This window comes from Acipenser ruthenus, chromosome 7, assembly GCF_902713425.1.
Source record: "Acipenser ruthenus chromosome 7, fAciRut3.2 maternal haplotype, whole genome shotgun sequence".
NCBI lineage: Eukaryota > Metazoa > Chordata > Actinopteri > Acipenseriformes > Acipenseridae > Acipenser > Acipenser ruthenus.
Window position 1 is genome coordinate 59,678,087 of NC_081195.1, and position 20,666 is coordinate 59,698,752.

At 42.1% G+C, this 20,666-nt stretch overlaps 1 protein-coding gene across 1 annotated transcript; it reads left to right on the plus strand.

Annotated features, from left to right (window-relative positions):
- Positions 1 to 402: 402 nt before the first annotated feature.
- LOC117414852 (transmembrane protein 168-like) lies at positions 403 to 20,338 on the plus strand. Its single transcript, XM_034024678.3, has 5 exons — positions 403 to 630; positions 1,863 to 3,121; positions 7,842 to 7,984; positions 15,315 to 15,589; positions 18,639 to 20,338. Exons 2-5 carry the CDS (start codon positions 1,985 to 1,987, stop codon positions 19,184 to 19,186), a joined length of 2,103 nt encoding a protein of 700 aa, XP_033880569.3. The 5' UTR covers positions 403 to 630; positions 1,863 to 1,984; the 3' UTR covers positions 19,187 to 20,338.
- Positions 20,339 to 20,666: the final 328 nt, after the last annotated feature.

A 20,666-nucleotide genomic window follows, 5' to 3' on the forward strand; every position in this document is an offset into this window, starting at 1 on the left:
TATTATTATTATTATTATTATTATTAATAAACATTTGTTTTTATTTATTGCTGTTAACTAGATTTTATCGTAGGTTTTTCTGCGATCAAAAACCTTATTCTCTTCCCTAGTAAAATTTAAAGACATGCGTTTCTAAATCGATTTAGACGCCATAACTTAAAGCTGTAACCTGCGGATACGATTGGCGTTAAATAGGATGTTCTAACTAATGTTAGGATAGGATGAGTCACTTAGGACTCAGGAAATGCTTTTGCAATTACAAGTTTGTAAAAATCATATCCTAGCCATGAAAGATAAGATAGGAAAGCAAGTTAGGAAATTGTTCTGTAATATGGCCCCAGGTTATTCTATATCCTGTGCCAGTAGTGGTATTCCAACTATGCGCAGTGTTATTTTCTGCAGTAGCTTCGTCCTCGCCTGAGTAGTTTGAACCAAGCTGCTTACAGTACTTTGACACGGTGCAAACATGGCGTTTGTAGCAGTGAAACTTTTTAAACTGTGATATCACATGAAATTAAATGAGGAAGTTTAAACAATCTCTTTGGAATTATTAATTATATATATAAATATTAAAACGTCACAACAGGCATTTTGTGTTCAAGCTTTGTTGTTGAAAGTCATTGAAAAAAGGTACGTACGTTATAGTAAACCTGACCATTTCATTCTGAACAGGAAATCCATTCTACTCGTAAAATAAAAATTGTTTTTTGGTCATGTTATGATATATTTTTTATAACACCAATATAATGTATAGGTAAACTGTCCATGTATTCATTGGCGTACTTATCGTGATTGATTTATTTTGATATTTAATACAAGTGTAATCTGTGCTGGTCTTTAAACAGTATCTGTTGCGTTTCAGATGTGTTTGCATTTACCAAAAAGTGAATTCCTAATTAATTTATTTTTAAAATGATATTTGTTTTTCACTTTAAATCTTAGAATGTGAGGCAAATCGGGAAGTGAAAGTGGCAATGCATTTTCAGTTTGGTGTCACTTTAAGGACCTTTTTATTGTTTTCAAAGTAATACATGTTATCCCTGTAAAGAGGGAGTGTCCGCATGATGCAGTATAAGACAAACTTTATTTACGTATAAAATCCCAGCATTGACCAGCACTGGTTTGTCCTGCTCATACAGTAGCTGGTAGCACAATACAACTGGGCATGCCGGTTCAAGGAGAAAATAACAGTAAAGCCAAATTCTATGATGTATTGTACACGCCTAAATCAATTTGTAAATATGTTAAACTGTGAATTTGAACCAAACGTGCAATAAACTAAAAATCACCATATATATATATATATATATATATATATATATATATATATATATATATATATATATATATATATATATTTTAATGGAAAACCTTTGGGGGGGAAAAAATAACTAAACTGATCGGAATCTAAAATTGACTAATAAATTAAAACAGTTTGCTTGGTTAAAGTGTTCAGTATTAACCATTTAAATAAATTCCCTAACAAATGTATTCAGTTGTCAATCTAGTTGTGTTAATTTGTTATAAGAAGTTCTATGTACGCTACATTTAGTAGTATGGCCACCCCCTTTTATAGACCACAATTGTTGATCCCTTGACTGTACTTAATAGCAAGGTTTCACTGAATTTATGTAGTTAGAACTTGTTAGATTTGCACTACACAAATTAATACGTTTAACCACATCAGTAGCAGTAATAATTAAAAAAAAAAAAACACCACCTATCAATTTACTGCAATAAAATAAAGTAAATATCCATGTAGCAGGAAAGTTAACATATTATAAAATAAAAAATGTTAGACTAAGCTATTGGAAATGACTCCCTTAATTTCTTAATACTGTTTTGTTTTTCTTTTTCTGTAGCTCAATTGTGAAAGGCTGAAAACAGAAGAATTACTTTTTCAGCATTCTTGAGCTTCACATATTCTGGATGAACCTTCCGTGGACATCATTTCTAAGAGGAGTCTGTTTATATATTAAAGTACATGTGTAGATCTTTACGTTACTGTGTCAGTCACTGTCTCTACGCAACAATGACTCGACTGGAAGAGGCAAATAAAGATGTCAGCATGCATTCCTCAGTGCGCTATCTTGGCTGCCTAGCCAGTTTAAATTTGATGGTGGCCTTATGCATGGGCCTTTATGTAAGATGGGAGAAGACAGCAGATACCATAATATTAGTCATCTTTATCTTGGGACTGTTTGTTCTAGGCATCGCCAGCATATTGTATTACTACTTCTCCATGGAGGCAGCAAGTTTGAGTCTCTCCCATTTGTGGTTTGGATTTCTTCTTGGGCTGCTGTGTTTCTTAAATAATCCCTCCTTCAAAAGTGATGTAAAGGAGGAAGCCACCAAGTACCTTCTGCTGACCAGTATCATCATCAGGACGTTGTGGGCTCTGGTAGAGAGGGTTTGCGGTTGTGTCCGCTATCGGCCAGCCCTTCTGACCTCTGCAGAGTTTTTGGAACTTGTTGGCTTTGCAATTGCCAGCACTGCCATGCTGCTGGAGAAGTCCATGAGTATCATCCTTCTGGTAGCCTCTTTGGCCATGCTGATTATTGACCTGCGGATGAAGTCTTTCCTAGCAGTTCCAAACTTAGTTACTTTTACTGTGCTTTCCTCCATCTTGTTTTTCCCCAGCTTAAATATTCCCACCAACCCTTTTGCCCTTGCATGCTTCTTTAGCCGTCTGATCTGTGACCCGCTACTTGACGTCTACTTTAGTGGGCTTTCTGTCACTGAGCGGTGGCTGCCATTTCTGAACCGCGGCCGTCTGTGCAGGAGGCTCTCCATTCTTCCACTGGGACTTGTTGAGATCATCTTCTTCATCCTGGCTGCCTTTAAACTAGGGGATTTGCATCTGTGGTATTTTGTGATCCCCGGGTTCTCAATTTTCGGGATCTTTTGGTTGGTCTGCCATGTTATTTTCATCATAACAGTCTGGGGTTTCCACAGCAAATTAAATGACTGTCATAATGTCTACTACACACAACGTACTGACAGCAGAAACCTGGACAGGGTTATGGCCTCCAAAGGAATGCGACACTTCTGTTTGATCTCGGAACGGCTGGTGTTTTTCAGTCTCTTATCAACAGCAATTCTGGGTGCAGTATCCTGGCAGGTAGGACTTGGATAATAGTAAAAATGCTTAGAATGATTTAGACCTGTTTAAATGTTGAAATTATTTATATTTTAAGCAAGTTAAAAGGGGGAAGATACTTGAGGTTGTGAAAGCGATGGTCGCACACGTCAGCGTTTTCCACTAGGAAAAACTGCTGCCAGTCACAGATGAGGTGGGATTTGAAGCGGGAACCTCCTGGTTACAAGCCCCTTTCTTTAGCCACTGGACCACACAGCCTCCTATATTACTACACTATACACTTCTATTTGTTACAAAAAGTCCAGAGTTTCCAAATCTTGTTTTTGGCTAGCATTTTCATCTCTAGATTCTAATTATGCACATGACAAACATCCAAAAAGATGAAAAAGGACAAAAAGACACTGTAGGCTCTCGCACAGACTGTCAGTAGCACCATAGGAGAGAAGCCTTTAGGTCTACTCATACATACAGTACCTAATGTTTTATTTATGTCTTTTGTGGCATACAGTACTTTCATTGTCTAATTTGTGTTCATGAGCAACCCACAGTCTTCTCTCCAAAAGTTCCTGCAGCATGTTGAAAACAGAGATAGATGTTTTATTCAGGAAAATGTAATACAGATGAACCCGCTTTATATCATGATTTTCTGTGCAGGGATAATTCGTGATATAAAGTGGGTCATGATATAAATTGGGTTTCACATTTGCCTATGACAACATTATGAGTGTGGGAAAAAAGAAAGAAAACAAACTGAATTATTATTATTATTATTATTATTATTATTATTATTATTATTATTATTATTATTATTATTATTATTGTTGTTATTATTATTATTTGTTTATTTAGCAGACACCTTTATCCAAGTCGACTTACAGAGACTAGGGTGTGTGAACTGTGCATCAGCTGCACCGTCACTTACAACAACATCTTGCCTGAAAGACGAAGCATAAGGAGGTTAAGTGACTTGCTCAGGATCACACAGTGAACTGAGGACCTCCTGGTTACAAGCCCTTTTCTTTAACCACTGGATCACACAGCCTGCTCCAGAGTTAAATTAAAGAGCAGTGTTTTAATACTGTACAAATGCATATAGTTTACTACAGGACGGATATGTTTTGTATCATTAACTGGAACGAAACAGTTTGTGTCATTATCTAAAAAAAGGCATGAATTGTCGACTGATGAGAGCTATCAATTAGGCATTGCACTTGGTGTTTTTTGTGTGTGTGCATTTGTATAAGACTGTTAAAATCTGGTGACGTTGGTGTTTTGTAACTGAACTGTATCCCATTAAGACCGCCCACGGAGCATTTGACCGGCTGCTTAAAATGTGAGTTTATCAGCCGAGATGATTATTGGTTGTTAGTTGCGTTGGAAACTAATTATATCATGTGGTTACTTAGTAAAGCCCGGCCACGCAGCATTTGACAGGCTGCATAAAACGTGACAATAAGCAAGTTTGTGAGATGATATTATCAAGGTTCTCCCCAAGCCGTTTCCAATCCTCCCGTCTTGCGGATGCTACTGTGCCTTTAATGATAAGGATTGATTGCGCTGCTAGCAGACTAGATCAGCTGTCCTTACAAAGGTAACACGAAGTTCTCCTGTCAGGACACTGCACTACTAAAACAATGAATAATCCTCTCCCTACACCGAAACCCTAACCTTAAGGTTAGTATCCTATACTGCAGTCATTACACATCTAAAGTAGCTCATGTTTGGCGGTGAATAAGTATTTTTGTTACTTTAAAAAAAAGGTGACCGGAGGTGCTGACTTCCTCAGTTGTCCTGACAGGAACATTGCGTGGTACCTTTGTAAGCACTCTGCACTAGATCACTTGCACGCACTGGTTGAAAAAAAAAAACAAACTTGGAACCACACGACAGCTGTGTTGCTGTGTTATGTCTTGACACTACATTTAACCAATCAGAGAGTTGAAGTGGTGGGTTTTCCAAACAGTATGATAGTAAGCGAGGTGATATAAAACGGGTTCATCTGTATTGTCATTATTTCTTAATGTCAAAGCATTTTAGATTTCTTTAAGTTTGCAGTTCCATATTTGCAAGATGATTTATCTTCCTACCACTAAACAATTTAAATAGCTTGTTAAACATATCTTGAACCAAGAGATATGCAAAACTATTAAAGTAGCTTACATAAAGCTTGACTTAGAACCCCACTATCTCTCTTGCCAACTTACACTGGCCATAGTGTGGAAAATGATTCAAAATGTACAGGTAATTGCAGCGTGTTATTTAGGTAATGAATAGGATACTGTGTATGGAGGAGTTTATGTAGTCTGGCTGCTTTCACTTGATCATTTTAGTAATAGCCAATTTATCAAAAAGGTAGTTAATATTATATCTCTATTATTTAGTATATGGATTGGGGTCAGTCTTGGTCTCATTGTATGTTATATATATATATATATATATATATATATATATATATATATATATATATATATATATATATATATATATAAAACATACAATGAGGGCTATCCACAAAATATTACTATCTTGTGTGTATTATTTGGAAGCTTCAGTAGGGACACTCGACCTAAAACCGTTTTTATTGGGGGCGGGGCGGGGCGGGGCGGGGGGGGGGGGGGGGGCTTTTCATGGGCCTGAGGCCTACCCAGAAAATATGGTTGCGTGCAGAAACTTAGCAATATTTATCAAACAATGCATGCTTTGATAAAACAAAAACAAAAATTAAATACAAAAAAGGCTTTGCCATACTGGTAAACCTTAAGGAAAGCAAATATCCACAACTAAATTGAGTGAAAGGTCATGTTGTTAAAAAGAGTTTGTGTCATTTGCTACCCCTCATACAGTACAGTTAACCACAAATATACCAGTGTACCTTATTGAACAGTGGGGTTAAAGCTCAGGGTAATACAAAACAGATATAGTAAGAATGGATTTGCTGTGTGTTTTCATAGTTATCTTAACTGTTCTTTATGTTGTTTAGACTGGTATCATTTTCTGTTTAAGTCGTGACATCCTGGTGAGAAGTTAAAGCCTCCATCGAGATCTCACAATCATCTCTGACCTGGAAGTAGTAGTAGTGTAATACTTAACCCCAGCAGCACTCTTATATCAGTAAGAAATACAACAAACAACAAGTGTGCTATTCAGCCTATGCTATAATGGTATAGGCTGCTTTGTGCACTGCCACTGCTCCTATGTTGTTTGATAAGATGTGAGCACAGGCTCCATTATAAATAGTTTTTTAGAAGAACATAACACATCAACTAATTTTACTACTTAAGATATTCAGCTGTATAAAATTACAGTAATTAGACCTGCCACTGGTGGGGATTTAATTAAATGAAACAAAGTCTTGTTTATGTTGAAATGCAATTTGAAATGCAGAGTGTGAATTAATTAAATATTAAATGGTGTATACTGTATCATTTCCAGCATGATTTTTTGAATGATTCTGTTACATATTCTTCCAGTACTGTACATGGAAAGTTTAGAGATTGCAGTCTGTCTTGCACACATACAGTGCTTTGCAGACAAACACTGCATGTTCACTGACTGCCTGAACCTCCCAGATAATGGACTGATACAAGTGACTAAGCATCTGCATCAAATAACACTGCTCACAAAATGAAAGTTTGATGAGCTAATGGCTATAAAGTACTGTTTTCACAGAATGTTAATAAAACTACATGGCCATGTGTTAAAATATATGCATAGTCATTGTAATTGTGCAGTACTGTTGGCACTGCCTGATCATGATACTGATAATCAGGATTTCTGCTTAAACGGGATACAACACTGGGAGACGGTTTTTCCCAATGCTATTATGTTTAATTGGGATACAGTATTTTCAAATGATGAACAGAGATCGCTTTTTAGAAGAAGACTGATCGCGTAGCACAGTGCAGTGATTGTATGATTACGCTGTGACTTGCGTAAATTGCGTAAACCACGTGGGACTCCTGAAGGAGGAGGAGTCTCCTGTGGTTTCTCAGGCTGCTGTTGCAAAGAAAGTTGCTGTGTCAACATCGCAGGTGCCTCACCTGGTGATAAGATGGGATTTCATTCTTTTTCATTTCATGCAGAAATAAAAAACAGCGATTCATTTTGTTTAGGAATAAAAATAAACATTGAATCGTATTTTAAATTATGTATTTAACATTTAATCATAATCTTGATGTGATTTCATTGTTTTTCTTTTCATGATGAAACAAAGTGTCACTAAGGTCATATCAACTGCGTCTCGTTTATTTGGGACAGCCGCTTATTCAGGATATTTTTCCTTCTCCCGAGGCGTTCCCATAAAGCGGCGCCGAATGTACAAACACCTGATTGGCTAATAGGGAACGACTTTTCTCCAAAGGAAAGAAGGGAGGGTAGGCATGCACAAAATTGGATTAGAATGAGATTTTCTCATATTCTCACAAATATTGTTGATCAGTGTTTTGGTATTATTATTATTACATTTCTTAGCAGACGCCCTTATCCAGGGCGACTTACAATTGTTACAAGATATCACATTATGTTTACATACAATTACCCATTTATACAGCTGAGTTTTTACTGGAGCAATCTAGGTAAAGTACCTTGCTCAAGGGTACAACAGCAGTGTCCCCCGCCCCCGCCCCCGGGATTGAACCCACGACCCTCCGGTCAGGAGTCCAGAGCCCTAACCACTACTCTGCAGTGCTGTGTTATGGGTGCAATACAGTGCTTTTATCATCTTTTTAATTTTTTATTACAGCCTACCAATGGAATCTTTATGAGTGTGTTTTTGGTGGTCCTGCCTTTGGAGTCGCTGACTCATGGTCTGTTCCATGAACTGGGAAACTGTTTGGTAGGAACCTGTGTGGGATACGCGGTTGTAATCCCCACCAACTACTGCAGGTAATAAATTCCTTTAATGCAAATTACTCATTCGATAGAGACATATTTTGTAATGGACAACAGCATTTGAGAAGTAATATCATCAGGATGAATCAAGAAACTGAATTTAGGTGTCTCCAAATGCTTTTCAGGGGCCGGCAAAACATGGAAAATACTTTAAAACTGCTACATTTTACAGTTTGGAAATAGATAAACAAACTATATGGCTGCCTCATAAGTGGAAGCAGTAGAGAATACAGTTGCTAATATTTCATTTGAAGATGACTGTACTTACTTTAATAATGTTATGAATCTGGGGCTCCCAAGTGGCGCATCCAGTAAAGGCACTCTGCCCAGAGTGCAGGATGCGCCCTATAGCTTGGAGATCGCTGGATCAATTCCAAGCTATGCCACTGCTGACCATGGATGGGGTGTTCCCAGGGGGCGACGCACAATTGGCCAAGTGCTGACCGGGCGGGGAAGGGGTTTGGTTGGCTGGAGAATGCTTGGCTCACTGCACACCAGTGACCCCTGTGATTGGCCGGTCACCTGCAGGCCTGTCTGTATGCAATTCAGAACTGCGTGGTCCTCCGATGCTGAGATGGCTGCACGGCAGGCTTGTAAAGCGAAAAATAGCGGATGGCTGACACTTGTTTCATAACATGTTATGTTGTGTCACGGGCCACTTTTTATTTATACTGCATCTACTTTTTCTAATTAATAATGATGAATTGGTGTCTGACAGCATATTTGTGGGAGGGTAGTGGGTGGAGCTTTAGGGAAGGACCAGAAATGACAGCACACAGGAGCCGGAAGTGTCGTTTAGTCCTTGGAGCCCTGTACCATTGATGGTACAGGCAGGATTTTATTTTAACAAACAAAAATAGAACAGTCCAGTATTCCAGAAAATAAACAAGAAAACCACCTGGAATACCAGCGATGGTAAACTCAGGTTTCAAATATAAAGAATAAACAAAAACGTCCCGTTACACACAACAATAAAGGAAGCACTCTGTGCTCCTGCAGTGGGTTTCCTCTCACCGCCTCCTGGCCCCCTTCCACGGATTACTGGCTTGTCCTGGGTTTCTTCCACTGCGGCAATCCACCAAAGTCCCTTAAGTTTCAAGCTTCTGCGAATTACAGCAGTTTGATAAAACAAAACAACAACAAAGCACAGCACGTGTTTTCAGTTCAGGACAGGGGGCCGAATGGCAAAACCATACTGCTTAAATACTGCCAAGTCCCACCCCTGCAATCAGCACGCTGCCTCACGTCAGCCAATCGATGAGAACAGCACAGCTGATTGCAATGATGGGACCTGACGGCCGCATGGTCCCACCTTGGGCCAAGATGGCCGCCTGACCCGGAACTTCCTGTATGGTCAGGGTTCAGCCTCCTGACCCAATCACGGTCAACCCTACACAGCGCTGCCGGTGGTCGGGAGGGCGAATTACAACAGGGACTCCTTTCAATCCTGTCACACATCCCCCCCCTCAGAGTGGAGCCGTAGGCACACTCGGCCAACCCTAACTCCCCTAAATGACCCCCCTCCCTTGAAAAAAAATCAGCATTTTGATGCTCCTTACCCGAACGATGTTTAACAGTGAAGTTAAAGGGTTGCAGCGCCAGACTCCACCGAGTAATCCGGGCGTTCGTGTCCCTCATCGTGTTTAGCCACTTAAGAGGAGCGTGATCTGTGACAAGAGTGAAGGACCGCCCCAGGAGATAATATCGAAGAGAGTTTGTGGCCCATTTAATGGCCAGGCACTCCTTCTCAATAACTGAGTAGTTGCGCTCCCTTTGAGCCATTTTCCTGCTAATGTATAGCACGGGGTGTTCTACCCCATCGATCTCCTGGGACAAGACGGCCCCCAGACCGACATCCGAGGCGTCTGTCTGGAGGATGAATTCCCTGTCGAAATCTGGTGAAACTAGTGCAGGGGCTTGGCAAAGTATCCGCTTTATCGTGTCAAACGCTTCCTGACACTCATCTGACCATTTTACAGTGTTTGGGGCGCTCTTCTTAGTGAGGTCAATCAAGGGGCTAACAATGGTGGAAAACTCTGGGATAAAACGGCGATAATAGCCTGCCAGCCCCAAAAGTGACCTCACTTGAGCCTTGGTTCGTGGGACCGGAGTGTCCACCAAGGCCTGGACCTTGGAAGCCACTGGTTTCACCCGACCATTACCCATGCTAAAGCCAAGATATTGGGTCTCTTGTTTGCCAAACGCGCATTTGCCTAGGTTGACTGTTAGCCCCGCCTCCCTCAAAGACTGCAGGACAGCCGCCAATCTATCAAGGTGCTCCTTCCAGGTAGAGCTAAAAATAACAACGTCATCAATATATGCTGCCGCATACTGATGATGGGGACGTAACACCTTGTCCATCAGTCTCTGGAAGGTAGCTGGGGCCCCATGCAAACCGAAGGGCATGGTCTTGAAATGAAACAAGCCATCCGGGGTAGCAAATGCGGTTTTCTCCTTGGAACTGGGTGTTAACGGGATCTGCCAATATCCCTTTGTCAGGTCCAGAGTGGACAAGAACCTCGCCTTACCCAGTCTGTCGAGGAGCTCATCCACTCGAGGCATGGGGTACGCATCGAACTTAGAGATAGCGTTCACCTTTCTAAAGTCCACACAGAAACGAGTGGAGCCATCCTTCTTAGGTACCATTACCACAGGACTACACCACTCACTCTGGGAAGGCTGCACTACTCCCAGCTCGAGCATACTGGCCACTTCCCGGCGCATTACACCCCGCCGACTTTCCGGGATCCGGTAAGGCCTCTGACGCACCCGAACACCTGGCGGAGTAATAATGGCATGTTCAATAATGTCAGTTCTACCGGGCAACTCAGAAAAAACATCACTGAATTCCTCAATTAATTGACCCAGCTCCTGTTTCTGACGGGGAAGTAACTGTTCCCCCATCGAAATTTTAGCTGTTTGACCAGATGGCCCTGCCTCAGGACCGAAATCCTCCTCGGGGCTATCATTAGCAACAAACAGGGCTTCTCTGTCTCTCCAGGGTTTTAACAAATTTACATGATAAATTTGGAGTGGTTTTCGATGGTCGGGCTGCCTGATTTCATAATTCACTCTCCCTATAGCCCGAACCACCTCATAAGGCCCCTGCCACTTGGCAAACAACTTAGATTCGGCTGTGGGAAGGAGCAGCAGTACCTTATCTCCAGGTCGAAAAGTCCGAATTCGTGCTTTTTGATTGTACTGCTGCTGCTGCTGATGCTGAGCATTGCGCAGGTTCTCTTGAGCCAAACGACCGACTAATTCTAAGCGATCTCTTAGCAGTAGTATGTATTTGACTACATTTTTAGAAGTAGAGGTTTGGTCCTCCCACCCTTCTCGCACGAGATCGAGAATGCCTCGGGGTTGTCTCCCATATAGCAGCTCAAACGGGGAGAACCCTGTTGAACTCTGTGGCACCTCTCTCACTGCAAACATCAGGAAGGGGAGGAGTTTTGCCCAATGTTTTTGTTCCTGGTTCACAAATCGCCTCAGCATTTGCTTCAGGGTCTGATTAAACCTTTCCACCAGGCCATCTGTCTGCGGATGGTACACAGAGGTCCTGATGGGACGGATTTTCAAAATTTTGTATACTTCTTTGAGGGTATCGGACATGAAGTTGGTTCCCTGATCCGTCAGAATCTCTTTGGGCACCCCTACTCTAGCAATGATCTCAACTAGTTCTTTAGCAATGGCGACGGCACTAGTGGAGCGCAGTGGCACCGCCTCTGGATATCGCGTAGCATAATCCACCACTACTAGAATGTGCGTATATCCAGAGTCGGCGGGATGCACTGGGCCCACTATGTCCATGGCTATGCGATCGAAGGGAGTACAAACCAGGGGCAGTGGGACCAGCGGGGCCGGGCGAACCCGCCCCGGCGCTACTCTCTGGCAATCGGGACACTCCGCTACATATTTCCTCACATCCACGTGGAGTCCCATCCAATAAAACCGGGCCAGTATTCGTTCCAAGGTCTTTTCCCGCCCCAGGTGGCCAGAAAAGGGAATATCATGTGCCAACCGCATGACCTCCCGGCGGAAAGACCTAGGAACCAATAATTGGGTTACAGGCTGTCCTGTGCCCGGGGCTTGGGATACCCTATACAGCAAATGCCCCATCACGATGAAGTGAGGAAATGTGAGCGGCCCGCAGCCTTCAACTTCCTTCCCCTCGACAGACCGAACCCGCCCCCGGATGTGCACCAGAGTGGGGTCGTTACTTTGCTCCCACTCTAGGTCCACACCCCGGTCCCAGAATTGCGGTATGCCGAGCGGGGCCACAGTAGCTTCTGCTCTAGGGATCTCAGTAACCCGCTCCTGCTGGTCACACTGGACACCCACCCCCTTCTGTGTTCGTTTGACAGGCAAAGCAGACTCTCCCACCAATCCCCAGCCTTGCCTCATTAATGCCCCCTCAAGTTTCTCGGCCCTCCGCTCTCTTTTAGTTTTATGGGGCCGGAACCTGGAAGTAAATATGTCGGCCTGCAAGGGGAAGATCTGGCCAATTGGATCCCCCATTGCGACCACCTTTTCTACAATAGGTGGCCGAGCCGCATTGACCTTAACTTTTGTATAGTAAGGCCAATCTCGACCCAAAATTACTGGGTATGGCACCTTTTTAGCGACGGCCACGACTACGTGGCACGTCCGACTTTCCACAGTCATTCTAACTTTAGTGGTAGGATACGCCTTGGTTTCTCCATGAATACACGAGATGGTCACAGACCCCTGTGGCCGCCAGGGCGTACCCTCCAAGAGAGCAGACCGAATTATAGTGTGACTACACCCTGAGTCCACTAATGCGTGGGTACTCATATTACCAACAACTACATTAATAATGCAAGGCCCCTCCCGACCCCTTCCCCTGTACTCACCACCCTCTGCGTCCGGACATCGCAAGGCCACGTCACACTCCATTGCGGCAGGACAGAATCTCGCGATGTGTCCCACCTCATGGCACCGGAAGCAGGTAGGGGAAGGCAACGCTGTGGGAGACGGCTGCTTGTCCCTTGGTCCACCACTGGGGGGGGGGGGTCCAGGGATTCTCTCTGGCCCAGCTGGGAGCTAACCTCGGTCTCCACTTTGGAGTCGAGGCGCTCAAAGGGACGGGGAAAACTGAAGGCCTCGCTGCAGTCCTTGGGTGCGCTGGTAAAGGGCGATGCTTCACTGGGACTGCTGGGGCTGGACTGGGGTCCACCCGAAGCAGTGAATCCTCGAAAGCCTCCGCCAGTTCGACGGCCTTGTCCATCGTCTCGGGACTGTGGCGAGCGACCCAGGCTCGAGTCTCCGGTTCCAACACCTCCAGGAACTGGTCGACCCCCACAGACTCCATGATTTGTTGGGTGGTCCGTTCAGTGGGACGCAGCCAGCGGGTCAGATGGTCCCAGAGTTGCTGGGCCGCAATGCGGGGCCGGGTTCCCTCTGGACGCTTGTAGGTCCGGAAACGCCGGCAATGCGTTTCCGGAGTGATATTGAGGCGTTGGAGGATAGCTGCCTTCACCTGGGGATAATCCTCCGCTGCCACATTGCTCAGGGCCCGGTATGCTGCCTGCGCCTCACCAGTCAGACAGGGGGCGAGTTGTGCCGCCCAACATCTGGCTGGCCACCCTGACACTGTAGCCACCCGCTCAAATGTGGTCAGGAAGGCCTCCGGGTCATCTTCTGAGGTCATCTTTTGCAGCCGGATTTTGGGCGTCGGCTGCGCTGGTCCAGCTGCTGCGGCCGGGACCTGGGCTTGGGCCTGGGCCTGGGCCACTACCAGGTTCTGAATGGCCAGACACATGGCCGCCATCTTGTCAGTCATCGCGGTCAGATGGGCTGAACGCTCAGCATCCCTCTGAGCATCCCGTTCTTCCCGACGCCGCTCTACACCGTCACGGTGTCTCTCCTGATCCTCCAAGACGGCTTGCAGGGTGTGCCGGTCCATGCTCATCCCACTCCTGACACCACCTTGTGGGAGGGTAGTGGGTGGAGCTTTAGGGAAGGACCAGAAATGACAGCACACAGGAGCCGGAAGTGTCGTTTAGTCCTTGGAGCCCTGTACCATTAATGGTACAGGCAGGATTTTATTTTAACAAACAAAAATAGAACAGTCCAGTATTCCAGAAAATAAACAAGAAAACCACCTGGAATACCAGCGATGGTAAACTCAGGTTTCAAATAAAAAGAATAAACAAAAACGTCCCGTTACACACAACAATAAAGGAAGCACTGGGTTTCTCTGTGCTCCTGCAGTGGGTTTCCTCTCACCGCCTCCTGGCCCCCTTCCACGGATTACTGGCTTGTCCTGGGTTTCTTCCACTGCGGCAATCCACCAAAGTCCCTTAAGTTTCAAGCTTCTGCGAATTACAGCAGTTTGATAAAACAAAACAACAACAAAGCACAGCACGTGTTTTCAGTTCAGGACAGGGGGCCGAATGGCAAAACCATACTGCTTAAATACTGCCAAGTCCCACCCCTGCAATCAGCACGCTGCCTCACGTCAGCCAATCGATGAGAACAGCACAGCTGATTGCAATGATGGGACCTGACGGCCGCATGGTCCCACCTTGGGCCAAGATGGCCGCCTGACCCGGAACTTCCTGTATGGTCAGGGTTCAGCCTCCTGACCCAATCACGGTCAACCCTACACAGCGCTGCCGGTGGTCGGGAGGGCGAATTACAACAGGGACTCCTTTCAATCCTGTCACAATATTACATCACAAAAGATTGTAAAAAATAATTAAATAGGAGACAGTAGGTGATAATATATATATATATATATATATGTATATGTCTGTCCTAATAATGCTTTTAGATTAAAGTTGTTTTCTGTTTGAGTAGAGACATTCTCACAGTAACAGTAACAAAATCTAGTCTTAACTTGTTTGCACCTGTATGTCTGCCTGTATGTCAAACTTTACATGTCAGTCGTGGTGATACACTTTTTCATGTTACTGATGGCTCTAATTTTGGGAAACAAGGCTGTGCCTGGTGCTGAACTGTAAAATTAGATATGATTTAATTACTTAGAGGTGTAAATCAGATTTGATAATATGACCCAAGTGAATGGGTCTAGCCAGTGGTGAACACACAGCTTCTTCAGCTTGAGGTAATTGGTTCAGTTCCTGTTTGGGATTCAGTCAACCTAGACAGAATAAAAATGAGTGCACTGTGGCAACCGGGCAGGTAAATCCTCCTTGGCTTGGACCTAATCACCACAGGGACCAGGTGAATTGCTGTGTAGCCCCATATCTTCTGCTGGAGGACCACCAGGAGTGAATTGTGAAAGTGTTTAATAGACAGATAACACACGTGACACTTTTTCTTTCTCCTTATACTGTAGCCCTGATGGCCAGACAACACTTCTTCCGCCTGAGCATGTGCAGGAGTTGAATCTCCGGTCGACTGGCATGCTGAGCAGTATTCAGAGGTTTTTTGCCTACCACATGATTGAGACCTATGGCTGTGACTACTCTACCAGTGGTTTGTCTTCCGATACCCTCCAGACCAAGCTCAAGTCGTTTCTTGAACTGCGGACCGCAGACGGCCCCCGACATGACACCTATGTTATATATTACAGTGGTCATTCTCACAGCTCTGGCGAGTGGGCTCTTGCAGGTAACGGCATAATTCCACCCTCTTTTCAAGAGGGGTTATATAGATTTGCAGCTTGTCTATGGGTACATTTGATAGAAGACAACTGTGTGTTAGAAGAGGTTGAGTGGTATAGCACTACAGCACACTGAGATACTGTGTTCATAATATTTATTCAGATTAATCAAAAAGCTTTCAAAAAATGTAATTTTGGTAGCCTTTTGATATTTATGTGTACATTTGCTTAATTAGCACAACATTGACAGTATCAGAATCTACGGATATTTTGGAGGCACTACATCTGTCTGAATGTATATGTATATTTTTACATATACAGTATCTAGAGACCAACAAATCCAGCCCATCATGGAAATTGTCATTTTTCCATTTTGTTTTTTCATTTAAAAAACAAAAAAAGTTCAAAATTTGGCTCAAGTGCACATTTCTGTATGAACTTGGCTTTCAGACTAGAATGAGGGGAAACCATTTTAATCCTTGCGAAGGAGATTGCGTGCCGTGATGTTTGATCATGGTGCTGCAATAAAAAAAAAAATGTAAAAAGTTTCCTTGTTAATTTGTCTTGCATCTGTCGTGGCTGTGTATACAAAGAGGGATCTGGAGACTCAAGGTAAACCTGCAGGACGGTTCCGGTATGACAGATTTAAAGTGGTGATGATGCTTGGTGACAGATGGAGCAGACTGTGAACAGCTTCTGTAATCCATCCCCTCTCGCTGCCTCAAAAGAGGATTAAAAAAAGACGGCAGCCGCAGAGTGCTTGCTTGCAGCTGTTAATGGCAAAGCAATGAGCATTAAGAGAATTCAGCCCTGCAACAATACTGTAGTTACATTTCTAACATTTTTCATCACAATATCCTTGGGGTACATTTACAGTAGATACATCCTCAGTGATGCAGTATCTCTGTGTTCGAGGTTTCACAAAACAAGGGGAATCAGAGTGGTGAATGAGGAATTGTAGACCATGCATACAATATGAGAATCTAAACTGCTAGAGGTTTAGATTCAGTGATTTTTTTTTTTAAACTTCATGAATAAAGATGGTGCAGATTATTTCACATTGGGGGACACTTTGTGAATCCTGACTGGTTTATTTTGGGTAATAGAAAAAACACCACTGAGTAGCCCATATTCCCAGTAACTGCATTACAAATCACACACTCGTTTAACAGAGACTTCAGATGACTGGCAGCAGCACTTTGGTAATTAAAAAGGCTAATGAATGTAATATTCCTGAAACATCATTTTGATTAATTTTTATGCTGTTTACATAACTAACCAAAAAAGTAGTAAATGTTACTTTGAGTATAGTTGATTACCGTTTTACATCAAATGAGCACAAACAGTACAAACAAGTTTAATCAAAATTACAATTTAGGAGCACCGGCCGAAACAAATACATGTCTTGGCTACATAGAGGTACGTTGTTTCTTTGAACTCTTTTAAAGGTATCAAGACAGTAAGTTTCAGTTGGTCTTAAAGTTTGTTCCAAGACCATGGAGCTAGAAAACGGAATGCCTTTTTTCCAAATTCTGTACGTACTTTCGGAACTGAAGAACTTAGAACAGACTGTGGTAGTAGATACTCTATAAATAATATGTGGTAAGCAATAAAGTACTCAAGATCAGTTGTTTTCTAGTTTGTTCTAAACAGTAAACCGTATTTATGTCTATAAAAATAACCCAATTTCAGTTTTGGTTTTTGTGAGAGCATATCGATATGTGTTGCATAATTCAAATTCCTATCTAACCATACTCCCAGATATTTGAAGTTATTTACTAGTTTAATGAGGGACCCTTCCAGTCTTCATTTTAAAGTTTGACATACCGAGATATTTATAAAAATTAGGGATGGGCAACGATATGAAAATTGTTTATCGATAGCGATAATATCAAAGTCTTGCAAAACACAGAAAAATGTAATAACACATTGCAATATCAAACATATATACATATACAGATGTTAACAGATATTTACCTATGAAAAGCAATAACTTACTTTAACTTAGTGGTACTTTGCTTCACAATATCCATGGAGAAAACAAGACCTTGTTTTATTGTTTTACTATTCCATCATCAGTCACCTCAAAACCGAAATATTTTTATACTTCACTGCACACAGACTTTCTACCCAATCTGAAAGTAATTGACTCTTCAGCTGCTGCGTGTAAAAGCTGATTCATGACACCTCTAAAAGTATTAGGTACAGTGTTATGCTGAATTTTGTATTATTTTGAAATGTGTTTTGATGTTTTAAAAGTACATCTCATTTGTAATACCAAAAGTTCACTTTTTAAAAATACATTAATAATAGCACAGGTAATGAACTGCTGACCCATGCGCATATCTCAAAACAATGCAAAACGGATGGCCAATTGTATTTAATGCAGCATGCAAATAGCATTTGGTACCTAAACGCCAATCAATGGAATAAAATTGTTAAATAATACTTTAGTGTGTGGTGTTTGCCTGCGAGAGTGACAATGATTGGTATGCATAAGGTTTGTGGTATCTTAATATAAAATAAACTTGTTTATACTGCGTTTGTAGCAGTATTAGCAATACAAAGTATGTCTCTGTGAGCGTGCATGAATTTTCGCGATATGGAAATTATTATCGATATTAGCAAAATATCGATATTGGTGCCCACCCCGAATAAAAATCATTGCTTTTATTTTTTTGGAGTTTAAGTCAAGTATAAACCCCAACAGAATTGCTGAATGGTATTGAATGCTTCCTCCAAGTTTTTATTAACCTGGTCAAGCAAAGAACCATTGGAGCACAATACAGTATCATGTGCATACAAATTGAATTCAGGGTTTTCAATAATAATGCCCAGGTTGTTAATGTAAAGTGCAAACAAGACTGGTCTGAGTATCCCAGAGTAACCATTTTCGCTATACTAGATGCTATTGCTACCTAAATCCTGGTTACAATCAACATTTTGTTGTATCCTAATTGATTTTTGTTAAACTCCATTCATTTTCCCTCCGTTAAGATCACAGTGTTGCTGGTGTTGGTAATAATAATCTTGACTTACTCACAACTTTCCTTTCAGGAGGAGAAACTTTGCAACTTGAAAGTATCCTTGACTGGTGGACGGAGAAGAATGGCACTTTCTGCTCACGGCTGATAATTGTATTGGACACTGAAAATGCCCTTCCTTGGGTTAAAGACGTGAAGAAGGTTTGTGACCTCTTTGTTGCAGTCCAGGGTGCAGGAATGGCCAAAGTTGTAAATGTTGAGGAAGCAGATCCACCACAGCTGGGTGACTTTACTGCAGAATGGGTGGAGTATAACTGTAACCCAGACAACAACATCAGGTGGGCTGAAAAAGGCCGGACTATAACCCCAGTGTATGGTGTATCTAAACGCTGGAGTGACTATACACTCCATTTGCCAACAGGAAATGATGTTGCAAAGCACTGGATGACAAACTTCCCCCATGTTACCTATCCCCTTGTTCACCTGGCTAACTGGTGCGGTGGAATGCAAATCTTCTGGGCCTGTACTTTCTGTTTCCGATGTTTCAGGAGGCTAAAACTGAGTTGGTTCCCTCCAACTGTGCTAGACACAGGAGCAGGATTTAAATTGGTTAAATCATAAAAAACTACTTTTTTTTTTTTTTTTTTTTTTTTTTTTGCACTTATGGTACAGATTTTATTTTATTTTATTTTGTATATTTTTATTTTATTTTTTTCAATCTAGAGGATTTTTCCACCTGGGTGAAGTTTTGCTTTTACTTTGTGTAAATGTAAATGGAAAAGTGTGGAAACTAAAGATGAACTGTTACTGTAACTTAAGTAACCTATGCTTTTAATATAATGTTCAAGATGTCCTTTCTAGCAGCTGACCTTTGACTTAATTGTACAGCTGTGTGTTCTGATCCAGCTCTGTTTTGCCCAGCTATGAAATAGTTATCACATCACATTGAGTTAGGAGTGGTGCTCGATTTGAAAAGAAAATATTCTCACTGTACATATGTCCGCATTCATACAGATAGAGACTGGGAAGGTGGATTTGGCACAAAAAATAAGTGTAAACAAAAATATACAACACCCAGCGTAAATGCTTTATTAGGAATTTTTGTGTGGTGTTGAACAAAAACTGTTGGGACTGATTTGATCTCTAATGTTGCATTGCTATATGCTGTACTACACAAGAAACCACATAAGAAAATGTATTTTGCATGCATTGACCCTCAGCGAATTAATGCAATGGCAAATCTTCCCTACAAAGATCATTGATCTCGACTACTAAACATGCTCATAAATTATTCACACAAATGTAACACTAATCCATTTTCAAAGATTACACTTTTATGGAAGTTATGCTTTTTGATAGAAAATGTTTAACGGTTAGCAAAAAATAACAATTATTGTTTCTTTGAAAGGACATCTTAAATGCAGCTAATTTACATTACAATATGACAGCTTTAAAAGAGGACTGCCACATGGTGCAGGGTTGGTGGAGAGGACAATACCCCTCAAAACTGACATTCTCTCACTTATTATACTGTATAGGTTAAAAGATGGTGATACATATTTTTGCTATGACTTCCAGACAACCTGCCTGCATGCACCACTGGCATGGGAAAGAGAGCCTTTTCTAAGGATGTTTTAGTTAAGAGTTGATTTTCCTAATCTAATAGTTACTGATTCTGTGAGTTTATTTATTGATACTGTTTGTGCGCGGGAAAATGTATCATTGTTACCCAAGAAAGATATTTTCCTACATAAAGCCATTTCCTACACTTTTGTCAATGTGTTTTTTGTTGTTTTTTTTCCCCTCAATTCTTCACCACAAAATTTCTTTCAAATATTGAGTCATTGAGTATATTCTTAATATCAGATTCTGACTTTTTTTTTTTTTCATAGTTTTTATTATTTTCTCCCCAATTTGAAATGCCCAATTATTTTTAGGCTCAGCTCACCGCTACCACCCCTGCGCTGACTCGGGAGGGGCGAAGATGAACACACGCTGTCCTCCGAAGCGTGTGCCGTCAGCTGCCCGCTTCTTTACACTCTGCAGACTCACCGTGCAGCCGCCTCAGAGCTACAGCGTCGGAGGACAACGCAGCTCTGAG